This window comes from Myotis brandtii, unplaced genomic scaffold (assembly GCF_000412655.1).
Source record: "Myotis brandtii unplaced genomic scaffold, ASM41265v1 scaffold802, whole genome shotgun sequence".
Taxonomy (NCBI): domain Eukaryota; kingdom Metazoa; phylum Chordata; class Mammalia; order Chiroptera; family Vespertilionidae; genus Myotis; species Myotis brandtii.
In genome coordinates, this window is record NW_005371230.1 from 1,161,334 (window position 1) to 1,173,149 (window position 11,816).

The 11,816-nt window shown below is 44.7% G+C and overlaps 1 protein-coding gene across 2 annotated transcripts; it reads left to right on the forward strand.

Moving 5' to 3' along the window:
• The first annotated feature begins 2,945 nt into the window (after nt 1–2,945).
• On the forward strand, nt 2,946–9,908 carry RWDD4 (RWD domain containing 4). 2 transcript variants are annotated; one of them, XM_014531423.1, is made up of 8 exons: nt 2,946–3,059; nt 3,546–3,655; nt 3,735–3,882; nt 4,930–5,047; nt 8,224–8,273; nt 8,398–8,400; nt 9,054–9,125; nt 9,679–9,908. In XM_014531423.1, the coding sequence occupies exons 1-7, from the start codon at nt 2,955–2,957 to the stop codon at nt 9,084–9,086; spliced, it is 567 nt and encodes a 188-aa protein (XP_014386909.1). In that variant the 5' UTR covers nt 2,946–2,954; the 3' UTR covers nt 9,087–9,125; nt 9,679–9,908. The 2 variants fall into 2 exon arrangements, with proteins under 2 accessions (XP_014386909.1, XP_014386908.1); XM_014531422.1 differs by having other exon boundaries at nt 9,054–9,908.
• The last annotated feature ends 1,908 nt before the right edge of the window (nt 9,909–11,816 follow it).

Sequence of the window (11,816 nt, forward strand, 5' to 3'; positions counted from 1 at the left end):
TCCCCGGCGGCGGGGATGCGTGTCCTGGGTCCGCGCGGGTGACGTTTGTTGGCTGAGTTGTGCCTGATGGAACCCGATCGCCTCTGACGGTTACACCTACCGGCGTGTGATCGAGTTCAATCCCTGATGGAGGGAAATGATGATGCCGGTGTCCCCGGGATCTGGCCGGTTCTTGGGTGGAATTTCTTGTCCATCTGGCAGTTGTCGATTCTGAGCACACACCCCGTTGAAGGGGATGCTCCGTGTCATCGGGGGGCGGGGGGGACCTTCTGATTTTGTGATGGGGGCGGGTGGAGAGAGGTCTATGGAGCCGTGAGCGACTGTCCCGGCGCGGCAGTCAGGACCGATCGGAGTTTCCTAAACAACCAGGAGCCCCTGTTCGTTCAGAACACGGTGGAGGAGAGTTAGCGTCTGTGCCTGACGGAGGTCATGGAGCCTGTGGATCGCTAGCCAGCGGTTCTCAACCTTCCTAATGCCAAGACCCTTTAATACAGTTCCTCATGTTGTGGTGACCCCCAATTTCATTGTTACAAATTGAACATAATTAAAGCATAGTGATCAATCACAAAAATAATATGTAATTATATATGTGTTTTCCGATGGTCTTAGGCGACCCCTGTGAAAGGGTCGTTCGACCCCCAAAGGGGTCGCGACCCGCAGGTTGAGCACCGCTGCTCTAAGCCAAGGCATGGAGAGTTCTCACTGGGAAGCGTGGAGAGCAGGGTGTGATGTTTCTCCAAGTCCCACGGGCCATTTGGTGGGTTTATTTGAGCCTTTCTCGGTGTCCATTTTTTTAAGATTCCCCTGGGTTCATGTGTTTGTGGGCGGATGACACGCCTGTCTGTGTCCTGTTTCATAATGGTGGGGCACAGTCCTCTGCAGTTAGATTTACGGTCAGCTAAACCCGCAGGGGCTCTACGCAGCGCGGTTGGCCTTTCGCCCTCGGAGGATTTTACCCTCCCCAGTGTCACCCTGTCAGCTTGTCTGGCAAGGACTGTCTGAATTTTCGTCCTGCCACCTGCCTGATTCGCTATCCCATCGAATTGTCACCCGAAAAGTTGGCAAGCCTGCCCTCAGCTGTCGTGCCTGTCCAGGTCAATAGTGGAAATACAGAAAGGCTGAACGATCCACGGAGTAGCACTATATTTTGAGTACGTTTGTTCCAATCTAGTCTTAGTGGGGTGTTTTTTTTGTTATTATTATTATTGATATTTAGGGAGAAAAAGTGGGGAGGGAGCGAGAGAAAGAGAAACATCAATGTGAGACACATTGGTTGGCTGCCTCCCACTTGCGCCCCGGCTGGGGACGGACCTGAGACCTGGGCATCGAACCCGCCACCACCTTGTGGCGTACGGGGGGACGATGCTCCAACCCACAGAGCCGCACTGGCCAGGGTGCTGCTCAGTTATTCTTGACTCTAGTTTGAATTTCTGTGAAAGTAGCAAGAGAAATTGTGGGGCCTTGTAATCAAGTGACCCTCTCTGGGAAGGGCTGTTGACATAGACGTTGTTTTTCATGTGCTTGCTAGGTCTTAGGAACTACTTCTTACTCCCAAACACTTTAGCCCTAGCTGGTTTGGCTCAGTGGATAGAGCGTCGGCCTGTGGACTAAAGAGTCCCAGGTTCGATTCCAGCCAGGGGCACATGCGGGGGTTGCAGTCTCGATCCTCCACCCCCACCCCCCGTAAGGGACGTGCAGGAGGCAGCCGATTGATGATTCTCTCTCATCATTGATGTTTCTCTCTCTCTAGCTCTCTCCCTTCCTCTCTGAAATCAATAATAAAAAAACCCCACTTTCTTTAATAACCTGTTCTAAAATGTCCACGTAGATCAGATCCGCCCATCTTTAGTTTGTAGAATTCATGACTTGCGTGTTTTTTAAAACTAAAATATGTATCCAAGTGCAGTCTCTCCTTGCTTCTCAAGTGTTCACCAGTAATCATAACAGCAGCGAGTCTTCTCCTCTAAGCCACGCGGTCCTAAGACTTATTTCCAGGCAGGGATTACTCTTACTACCCTTTTTCCCATCTTGGGTAGGTCTTTGCCAACCTTTGTCTGTCCTTAAATGTTTTACTGTTCTTCTTACTGTCCTTCAGTGTTTTTACAAGTTGTGTATCATTCTGTGGGGAGGGTCACAAGTATAAGATGTGTAAATAATGCTTTTTCATGCTCTTTCTGTCCAAGCTGCTCTTCGGCAGAGTGATGAAGGCACGTGCTCTGGGGTTGCTTTAAACCTAATCTTATCCCCCACTCCCCCACCCCCCCCACCCCCGTTTGGGATTTTCTTCACAGGACTGATGTGAGAATTAAGTGAGGTAACACACTGTCAAATACTTCGCAGTGCCTGGCACATAGTTTTGAAGTATTAGTATCAGTATTATTGTGTTGTGTTGGTATGTCCATCTACACTAATAAAAGAGAACGATGCAAATTGACCGTCACTTTGCAATGCCCACCAGCCAGTCAGGAGTGAGTATGCAAATTAACCAACAGAGATGGTGGGTTAATTTGCATACGCAGGCACCAAGCGTAGGCACCAAGCGGCCAGGGGCAGGGCGGGAACGTCCCCCGCAGCGAGCGAGCAGACAGCAGGGCCCTGCTTGCCCCTGGCCATGGAAGCGAGGGTCAAGCAGTCCCCCGCAAGGCCCCCACAGAGAGCAGACACCAGGGCCTGCGGTGGCATCAAGCAGGCAGGTCCGCAGAGAGCAGAGAACCACGGGGAGCAGGCCTAAGCCGTCAGTAGGACAGCCCCTGAGGGCTCCCAGATTGGAGAAGAGGGTGCACAGGCTGAGGGACCCACCCCTCACCCCCCCACCCCCATGCACGAATTTTGTGCACCGGGCCCCTAGTGTGTATTATAAACATCTAAGGCCAAATACGTTAGTCAACTTTTACGTAGTGGAGTGGGCTTGAATCAGACCCTCTATTTCTAACCCATTTGTACCACTAAACAAAATGCACTTGATTCATTTCTTTCAGATGGAACTGGAAGCATTACGTTCTATATATGAAGGAGATGAAAGTTTCCGGGAATTAAGTCCAGTTTCATTTCAATATAGGGTAAGACATGACATGAGTAGGAGCATTTACTACTTTACTGAAGAAGACTAAAGGTTGCTATAAATGCTGATTTTGTTTTTAAATTTAGTGGTTTGGATTTACTATGTTTTTGGATTTTCTGAAGCATTTAAATGAAGACACATCACCATGACATCAATTAGTCAGTTAGTTAAAGCCTCGCCTGAGGATATTTTTTTCATTGATTTTTAGAGAAAGTGGAAGGGAGGGGGTTAGAGAGAGAGGCATCAATTGGTTGCCTCCCACATGCTCCCTAGTGAGGGAGGGGCACGTGAGGGAGGATGTCGAACCTGCAACCCAGGTACATGCCCTTGACCAGGAATCGAACCCATGACCTTTGGTGTACAGGCTGATGCTCTAACCACTGATCTGACCATGAGCATTGGAAGGGATTCATTCTAAAGATCATAATTAAATATTCTGTCTTTGCATCATTTTTTACAAGCCTGAGAGTTCCCTTTTCTTCAGATAGGTGAAAATGGTGATCCCAAAGCCTTCCTCATAGAGGTTTCCTGGACAGAAACATATCCCCAGACCCCTCCCATCATATCCATGAACGCTTTCTTCAACAACACCATGTGAGTAGTGATTTATTTTCATTGAGGTTTTTTTACACTCTTGCTTTTCTGCTAGCAATAGATTTCTTGTGCATTCCAGATCCTCAGCCGTGAAGGAGAGCATATTAGCCAAGTTACAGGAGGCGGTGGAAGCCAACCTCGGCACCGCCATGACCTACACGCTGTTCGAGTACGCCAAGGACAACAAAGAGCAGTTCATGGAGAATCACCATCCCGTGAACTCTGCGGTGAGTGTGCCGTTTGTTTTTCCAGATTTTCTTATTGTTTCAATTTCACTGTTAGTAGTTAATTTGAGCTAGTTTTTTAATTGGAAAGAGATTGTTGGTTTAAAGTGAATTACATCTGAGTCAAATAAGAACAATGAATTTCAGATTTCTTAGCTTCCATGTAACTTTAAAAATTTTACTCTCCAGATTTTACCCTTCCTATAAGACTAGAATACTTCACGTACCCACCAAAACTGATATTGTAGAATCCATATTTTCAAGTTTATTTCCTCATAAAACTCAGAAAGGGGATTTCTTATGTAGAGCTAAAATATGTATGACATGACATTTTTTATGAGGATTAGTTCATTGTAAGTGGTCTTGCCACAGTTCAGTTTGAAGGCATGGCAGTTTAAGGAGACTTTATTGTATGGGAAAAGTATACATTTTTTTCTAGAATTATTTTAGGGAAGAAGCCTCTTTGATGACCATGAGCATCTGTGTATTAGCCCCTTTGCACCATGTCCTGTGCTAAAAAATGTCCGTGGTCAGTGCTGAGTTTTGTCTGTGAACCAAGCTGTACACTGACAGCAAAGACCACGTCCTGTACTTGAGCGGTTCTGGGTTCCACGTGCCCAGCAGAGCACAGAACACTGAGAGGCAGCTGGAGAAGCAGTTTGCCCAGCTGTATTTTAAATATTTCCTTCATTTCAGGGAACTAGAGTATTCTTAAGTATTTTTCTAAAGACTTATTTAAATTTCCAAATAATAGCAAATTAACTAAATTGTAAAATTACCATGGAACTTCAGAGCTTCTGCATAATGCTGGTGTCAGATCTTCTTGCTGAACGTCCTGGTTGCAACAGTTGCACTAGTATTGTGCCCATCAGTGTGCATTCTAGTGAATCCAGTACACTAAGTTCACCTGTACTAATAAACGAATCTAACAGTGGAGGTTTCTTTTACTTCACAAGTCTAAAAATTATCAACCTGTTTCAGGATGTAGCCATATTTTGTGTAATTCAATAAGCTTAAGACATGGGTCTAAGAATTCTTTTTTTCCCCTAGACATCCATAAGCAATATCCTCTCAGTTGAAACTCCTAATGTAGCCCCATCCAGTAAGAAAAAAGACAAGAAGGAACAGCTTACAAAAGCCCAGAAACGCAAGCTGGCAGATAAAACAGGTTTGTGTTTGTTTTTTCTTTTTATGACATAAAGGAATGCGTTGCTTTTTATTGCGCTGTCAGTGCTTAATAACTATGTTTCCATTTGGATTAGTCTCCACTCTTTTATTCTGGGGACAGTTGGATCAGAGACTGTCAGGGCACAGACGTGTATTGAAAATACTTTCTCCTTCCCCACAAGAGAGAGCCATGTGAGAAGAAGGTAGATGAGCTGCAAAGTAACTACTATAAATCAGTCCTGACTTTCAGGAGCATTAGAACAGCATACGGGCCCTAGCTGGTTTGGCTCAGTGGATAGAGCATCAGCCTGCGGACTGAAAGGTCCCAGGTTCATTTCCGGTCAGGGGCACATGCCCGAGTTTCGGGCTCAATCCCCAATAGGGGGCATGCAGGAGGCAGCCGATCAATGATTCTCTGTCATCATTGATGTTTCTATCTCTCTCTCCTCCTCCCTTCCTCTCTGAAATCAATAAAAATATATGTTAAAAAAAAAAAGAATAGCATACAGGTGTGTGTCTTACTTGTACCCTCTCTGTCACATGTGGGATTTTCCTGTTTGTTTACCTCTATGTCAGATATGTGTATTATTGAAAACTTCTTGAAATATAGCTTTCATATGAAATGAAGTCTAGTACACCATTTGATCTTAGCACAATAAGTACTTTAATGTTTTTGTCTATAGTTGACTTACTTATACAACAGCAATGAAATTTAAGAATGGAATTCCTGTCCTGCCTGGTTTGGCTCAGTGGATAGAGCTTTGGCCCTCGAACCGAAGAGTCTTGGGTTCAAATCCAATCAAGGGCACATACCTCAGTTGCAGGCTCGATCCCCAGCCCTGGTTGGGGCGCGTGTAGGAGGCAGCCAACTGATGTGTCTCTCTCACATGGATGTTTCTCTCTCTCTGTCGCTCCCTCTCCCACTCTCTCTAAAAAATCAATGGAAAAATATCCTTGGGTAAGGATTAGCAACAGCAGCAAAAAGGTGGAATTCTGTGTGTCTTAAACCAGAGTCATTTCAGGTGGACCTTTAGAAGGGTATTGTAAACCCCAGCTTATATCAGCAATAATGTTTTACCCTTTTCTTTAACCTGAAAATTGGCAAATTATATCAACCTGTAAATCTTTTCCTAGTTAAATAAAGTGATATTACCATGTGTGCTTGTAGACATTTATATACATGTACACATGTGTGCATATATTTACGTCTGTATGTGTATGTTACTGGTGCGAGGTTACAGCTGCTCTTTATTGAGAAGAACTGACCCTTTTACTTTGGTGATAAAGTTTAAAATAGTGTCCTTTTTAAAATATAGTGCTGGTAGTTTTCTGGTTATCTATGTTTTGTTGAATAAAAAGATATTGACCCTCAAAATACATTTTTGAAATTGTAATGGTTTGTGAAATAAAGTCTGGGAATCCATTATGTATACCAAAGTCAAAGCAGCATAAATACAGCATCAACCACTAAAGCAGTAAGTTGTTAGCTGTTACAGCCTGGTTTCTAGAATTTGGGTTCATCGCTTTTTGGAATGTTTAGCATCTGTGTCAGTTAGTTCATTATCTGTTGCTTTCATACATGATGACCTCTGGTCATTCCCTTTTCTTACTGTACCCCTACCTCCAACTCCTTGATGATGCCCACCTAAAAGCCGTTATCTCCCTGTGATACAGCACAGGGGCTTGTGGCTTGGAGCTCGCATTCTAAATAGAGCTGTAATGGGACAGCCATGGCTGGCACTGTGAGTGAGTTTTGGTTCCCAAGGCTGGTGATCTGCCTCCATTCCCTCCTAACCAGGAATCGGGGGGATAAGACTCTTCTTGGCATGAAGGAGAAGAGAACCATTAGCATCTAAAATTGAGCCCCAGTAATATTGCTTCTCTCCTGTAATAATCAAAGGCTTGCTTTCTGTTTCCCTTGCTATAAAATTAATGTACTTGTTTCAAATACAGATTTTTGTACATTTTCTAAAATGAGACATACAGATATATCAAGCATAAAGTAAATCAAGCCATTAAACTACTAGAGGCCTGGTGCATGAAAATTCATGCACTGGAGGGGGGCTCCCTCAGCCCGGCCTGCCCCCTCTCACAGTCCGGGAGCCCTCAGGGGTGGGAAGCGACCAAGCGATCAGGGGAAGGCGACGCCCCATCACACCTCTGCTGCTGCCACTGCCGGCAGCGCAAGCCTCGCTGGCCCTGGTTACCTGAGCCTCAGGCGGCCCTGAGAGGCTGGGGGGTGAGGAGAATGGGGGACTCCGGAGGCAGGCGCGTGGCAAGGTCGGGCCTGCCTGGGGGCGCCTGCTGCCCTGGCGGGGCTGAGGGGACTGGGCACTGCCATCTTGTGGCTGTGGGTGCCGCCATCTTTGAGGGCGGGGCAGTAATTGGCATATTCCCTCCTTATTGGCTGTGGGTGCCGCCATCTTTGAGGGCGGGGCAGTAATTGGCATATTCCCTCCTTATTGGCTGTGGGTGGGTGCCGCCTTGCGACAGTGTGAGGGTCAATTAGCATATTCCCTCTTTATTAGATAGAATTCTTTAAATTTGAATATTTTATTAAAGGAATGAAATTCTTTTACTTTATATATTATAAATTCTTATATAAAAGTCCAGCCTGCTTTAAGCACTCCCAACAGATTAAAGCCCTGTTTAAAAATGTCAGATTAAGTGGTGACTATTTTATCAGGACACAGGAGTTGGTAAGTTGACCAGGCCTCCTCTTAATCTTGAGCCAAACATTTGTCTGTGAGGCCTCTTGTCTTGAGCCCAGCTTCCTGGAGTGAAGCGCCGGCACATGGAACAGTAGCGACACAGCTTCTTGCGGAGATAAGCTGTGCCCTGTGAAAGCAGCAGGTTCTCTGAGCAAGTCCTTGGAGCTGACAAGTGGATGGGTTTCTCTTCCTGGCATTACCCGCTCACCTCCATACTTTTCCCTGAGACCAGGTTTAGTCTAGAATGAAGCTAGGGGACTGTCAGAGGACACACGTGAAGCACTTGGCTGTGCGCCCAGGAAACTGCTTCCAGGCACGGTGACCATAGGCTGTTTCTCAGTGTGGTGTTACGTAACTTAAACTTCATCTGCTGTGCAGAATGGGGTATACATCCTATGTATTCAAATATTCACTTGAACATCACTGATTGGTCTTAGAAACAAAGTTCCTGTTTTTTCTCCTTTAGATCACAAAGGGGAGCTCCCTCGAGGCTGGAACTGGGTGGACGTGGTGAAGGTACACAATCCTTACTTCCCGCCTCACGCCCTATGGCATTGCCATCAGTACTGACGCTTTCTCTCCCGTTTTCTCCCCCGCCTCTGGGTTTCCCTGGGACGTCTGTTTCCTCTCCTACACTCAGCATGTAAGTATTTGTAACTGCAATGAGGTATGATGTTTGTGTACGTACACCATAGAATGGGCTTGCTTCACTATGACTCTAATTAATGACGATATGGAAACTGAAGAAACACGTCACGGGAAGATATGCTTTGATTTCTTAGGAGAAATTAGGCATTTTACTTAGGTCAGACCGTAGTTGTAGTTTCCTATCGTTATCAAGAAAGATTTTCTGTTTTTGTTGTTTTAAATTGTTTACTTTCATTTTGAATTTTTCTGCCAACTACTCTCAGTATTTTTCTTGCACGAATTTGTAGCTTCAAATGTATTAAACTGATACCTAACACAGTGCCAGTCCTGTCAGACGTAACTAATATGATCCAAGGAGAGTTAAAGATAGCATTTTAGTGAGGACCTAATGGGCATATTCTTACAGTTTATTTTAAAGTCAGCTGTTTGGGCCATGGAATGCCTTTTCCATAAAAACTGTTTAAAATAATCTTTGTGCTTCTAGTATGTAATACAAAAATAGGGGGTGGAAGCTGGAGGTGGTTTAAGTTCCCAAACCTTGCTGTCTCTGGTTCCAGGAGCTGTAAATGCTTACCTTTGATATGAAGTGGAAATAAGTCAATATGATAGCTTAAACTTGTTGAATATTTCTTTTATCTTTTTTCATAGTTAAGCAAAAGTGGCACTAAAGATGATGAATAGCACTTGGAATTGGAAACAAGGGAAGAGCATCCTTAAAAAGTAAACTGGGTTCAAACTCGTCACTCTTTTCTGGCATTGAGGTGGCTTTTTATAAAACAATTTTTTTGTATGTTTCTTACATAAAAATGTTTTCAGCTGAAAGTTCATAAAGAGATTTGGTTGTATTAAATTATTTTCACAAACTTGCCTTAATAAAAGGTGAAATGTTACTGTTTAATATACTTTGGAAGTCTTTTGAGCTTTGTCAGTGGAATAAGGGGAATAATAAGTAATCAGTGTTAACTTATATGATCTTATTCTAGTGGATGTGATTACTTTTTTTTTTTAAGACTTTTCCAAAACTCCTGTCCCAGGGAATAGAGCACTGAGTGAACAATTATTCTGAAGCATGATCCAGATTCATAAGCTTCTCCTCTTAATCAAGTGTTCATCTCTTCTTTCTCTCCATTACTGAGGCATAACTTGCTTCAGAGAAACTTAAATCCTAGTATTTGAGCTTTACACATAATATTCTTTGTAATGCCTCCCACCCCACCCCAGGGTGAACTGCTTCCCTGTAATAAGTGAATATTGGTTTATGCTTTTCTCTCAGTTTGGGTCATGATGTTTGATCATGAGAGCTTTCCATGGTGTGTGGAAGAGGAGAATATAAAAACGGATCTGTCTCATACATCAGACAGCATCTGAACAGAAGTGCTGGTTCCAATTTAAACGTTTCTCTTCACTGCACTACCAAGACAGGAGTACAAGATGCCTTAATATTTAATTTGTGTATTGTTGGAGCCAGTGGTCTTAATAAATTCCTGTTTATCTGCTATCGTATATCTTTTGTTGTTTGGTAACTGAGGTCTTGTAAATGACTTAACATAAAACCACGTTCTGTGTTTTGTTCCAAGTATTCAAATGCATTTCTCACCCCGAGCATCGTTGTAATAATAGAAGTATTTCAAATGCTGAACTGTAGTACATGCTTGATTGTTTTTTTAATCATTAAAAGAGGAAACCGTTAGTGCAGTTTTACCAGGGGGTTACTGATGCCTTTGTGCGTTTTACAGTGATTCTGTTTCTGCTCCCAGCTTTAAAAATACTTAGGGCTGCTGCTGCAGGGTCCCAAAGAGACGTTGCTGGTTCCTCAGCTGCACTGTGCGGTGTGGGTCTGCGTTGTTGAAGGACAATTATGGTTTTCAAAAGTTTCCTTAGCATAAGAGCAGTCTGAGTTGTGTTCATGGTTTTTACTGAGCTAACACTGGCTTCAGTTAAATTATGAAGTAATTATAATTATGGTGAAGAAATTTAACCTCATTTTTAAAAGCTGAGTAGCATTTTATTTCTTGAAACTAGAGGCCCAGTGCACAATTTGTGCACAGGTGGGGTCCCTCAGGGTGGCCTGCGGGGATCGGGCCCCGGATCGCGCCCCCAGCCTCACAGCCCCGCAGCCCCACCTGGCACCCCACCGTGGCCTGGCGCCGCCCCCTCACCTGTTCCACCATCCTGCCTGCAGGGTGATCTATCGAGGCCAGGGCCACCGCCGGGCTCCATCAGCACCTGGGAGCCAGGCAGCAGCCCCGCCCCCCATCGCCGCCACTGGTCGCCATCTGCGGGGCGATTGGTCAGGGTCACGCCCCTGCCACCACTGCTGCTGGTTGCCATCTGCGGTGCAATTGGCGGGGCAGTTGGGCCCCCGCTCACACCTGCCTTGGCCTGGCACTGCCCACTCACCTGCTCCACCATCCCACCCTGGTCCCGCTCTCATTGAGGCCCATCGGGGTCGTCAGCACCTCCACTGCCGCCCGCCATGTTCCGCGCCGACCCCTGGTGGTCAGCGTGCATCATAGTGAGCAGTCGAACTCCCAAGGAGACAATTTGCATATTAGGCTTTTATATAGAAGTAACATGATAGAGAGAAACATTAAAATTCAGGGCTACTGAAATATGCCGACTTTGTTTTGGGGTTGTGTTCGTACTTTTTTATTGTGTTGATTTGTCTGTTGTTTTTAAAGAAGCTACTACATCTGCTAGTGGAAGAAAAGCCTTTGTTTTGCTCCGAAGAGTCTGAAACTGTTCAAGCTTATCACGGTTCATAGATTACAAAGAATAACGCTAGTAAAATGCCAATGAACTATTTTTACTCTTTTTATATGACATGTACAGATTCCGGGAGGCAATGGTGGCAGTGGTGCCTCTTACCTCCTTATGTGACTCTTGAACATTCTCTCATCAATAATGCCATCACTGTTCAACACTCCCAGTATATTTTCTCAAACTGTTTACTTAAAGTTGTATGGAATAGCATAATTAATAAGCAATAAAATCTGGACTACACGCAATGGTGTTTCTACGTTTTATTTCAAATGACTTGAGGGAAAATTGTTGATTTTGTAAACGTGCATAGTCTTAGAGTGCAAAGTGTACTCTCCTACTAGAAACTGTTCAAGCTATTGGATTAAAAAAATGTTTTTTAAATGAGCTGATGGGAAGATAAGGAGTACCCAGTCTAACACATTAAGTGAAAGCTGGACCCTTGAGGTTAAGGACAGCTTTTTGTTTTCAAGCTTCAGGGGCCCAGAGGCAGGAGGTGAAGTCCAGGGTTAGTTGGGGGTGAGGGATCACACATACACCACCCTCCCTGCTTGAGGCTGAGCACTGTCCCCCCGAGGGAAGTTTCCATCTTGAACTTTGTTGATGGAGGGGTGAAATGTAAATATACATGCATGTACTCTCCTGACCACT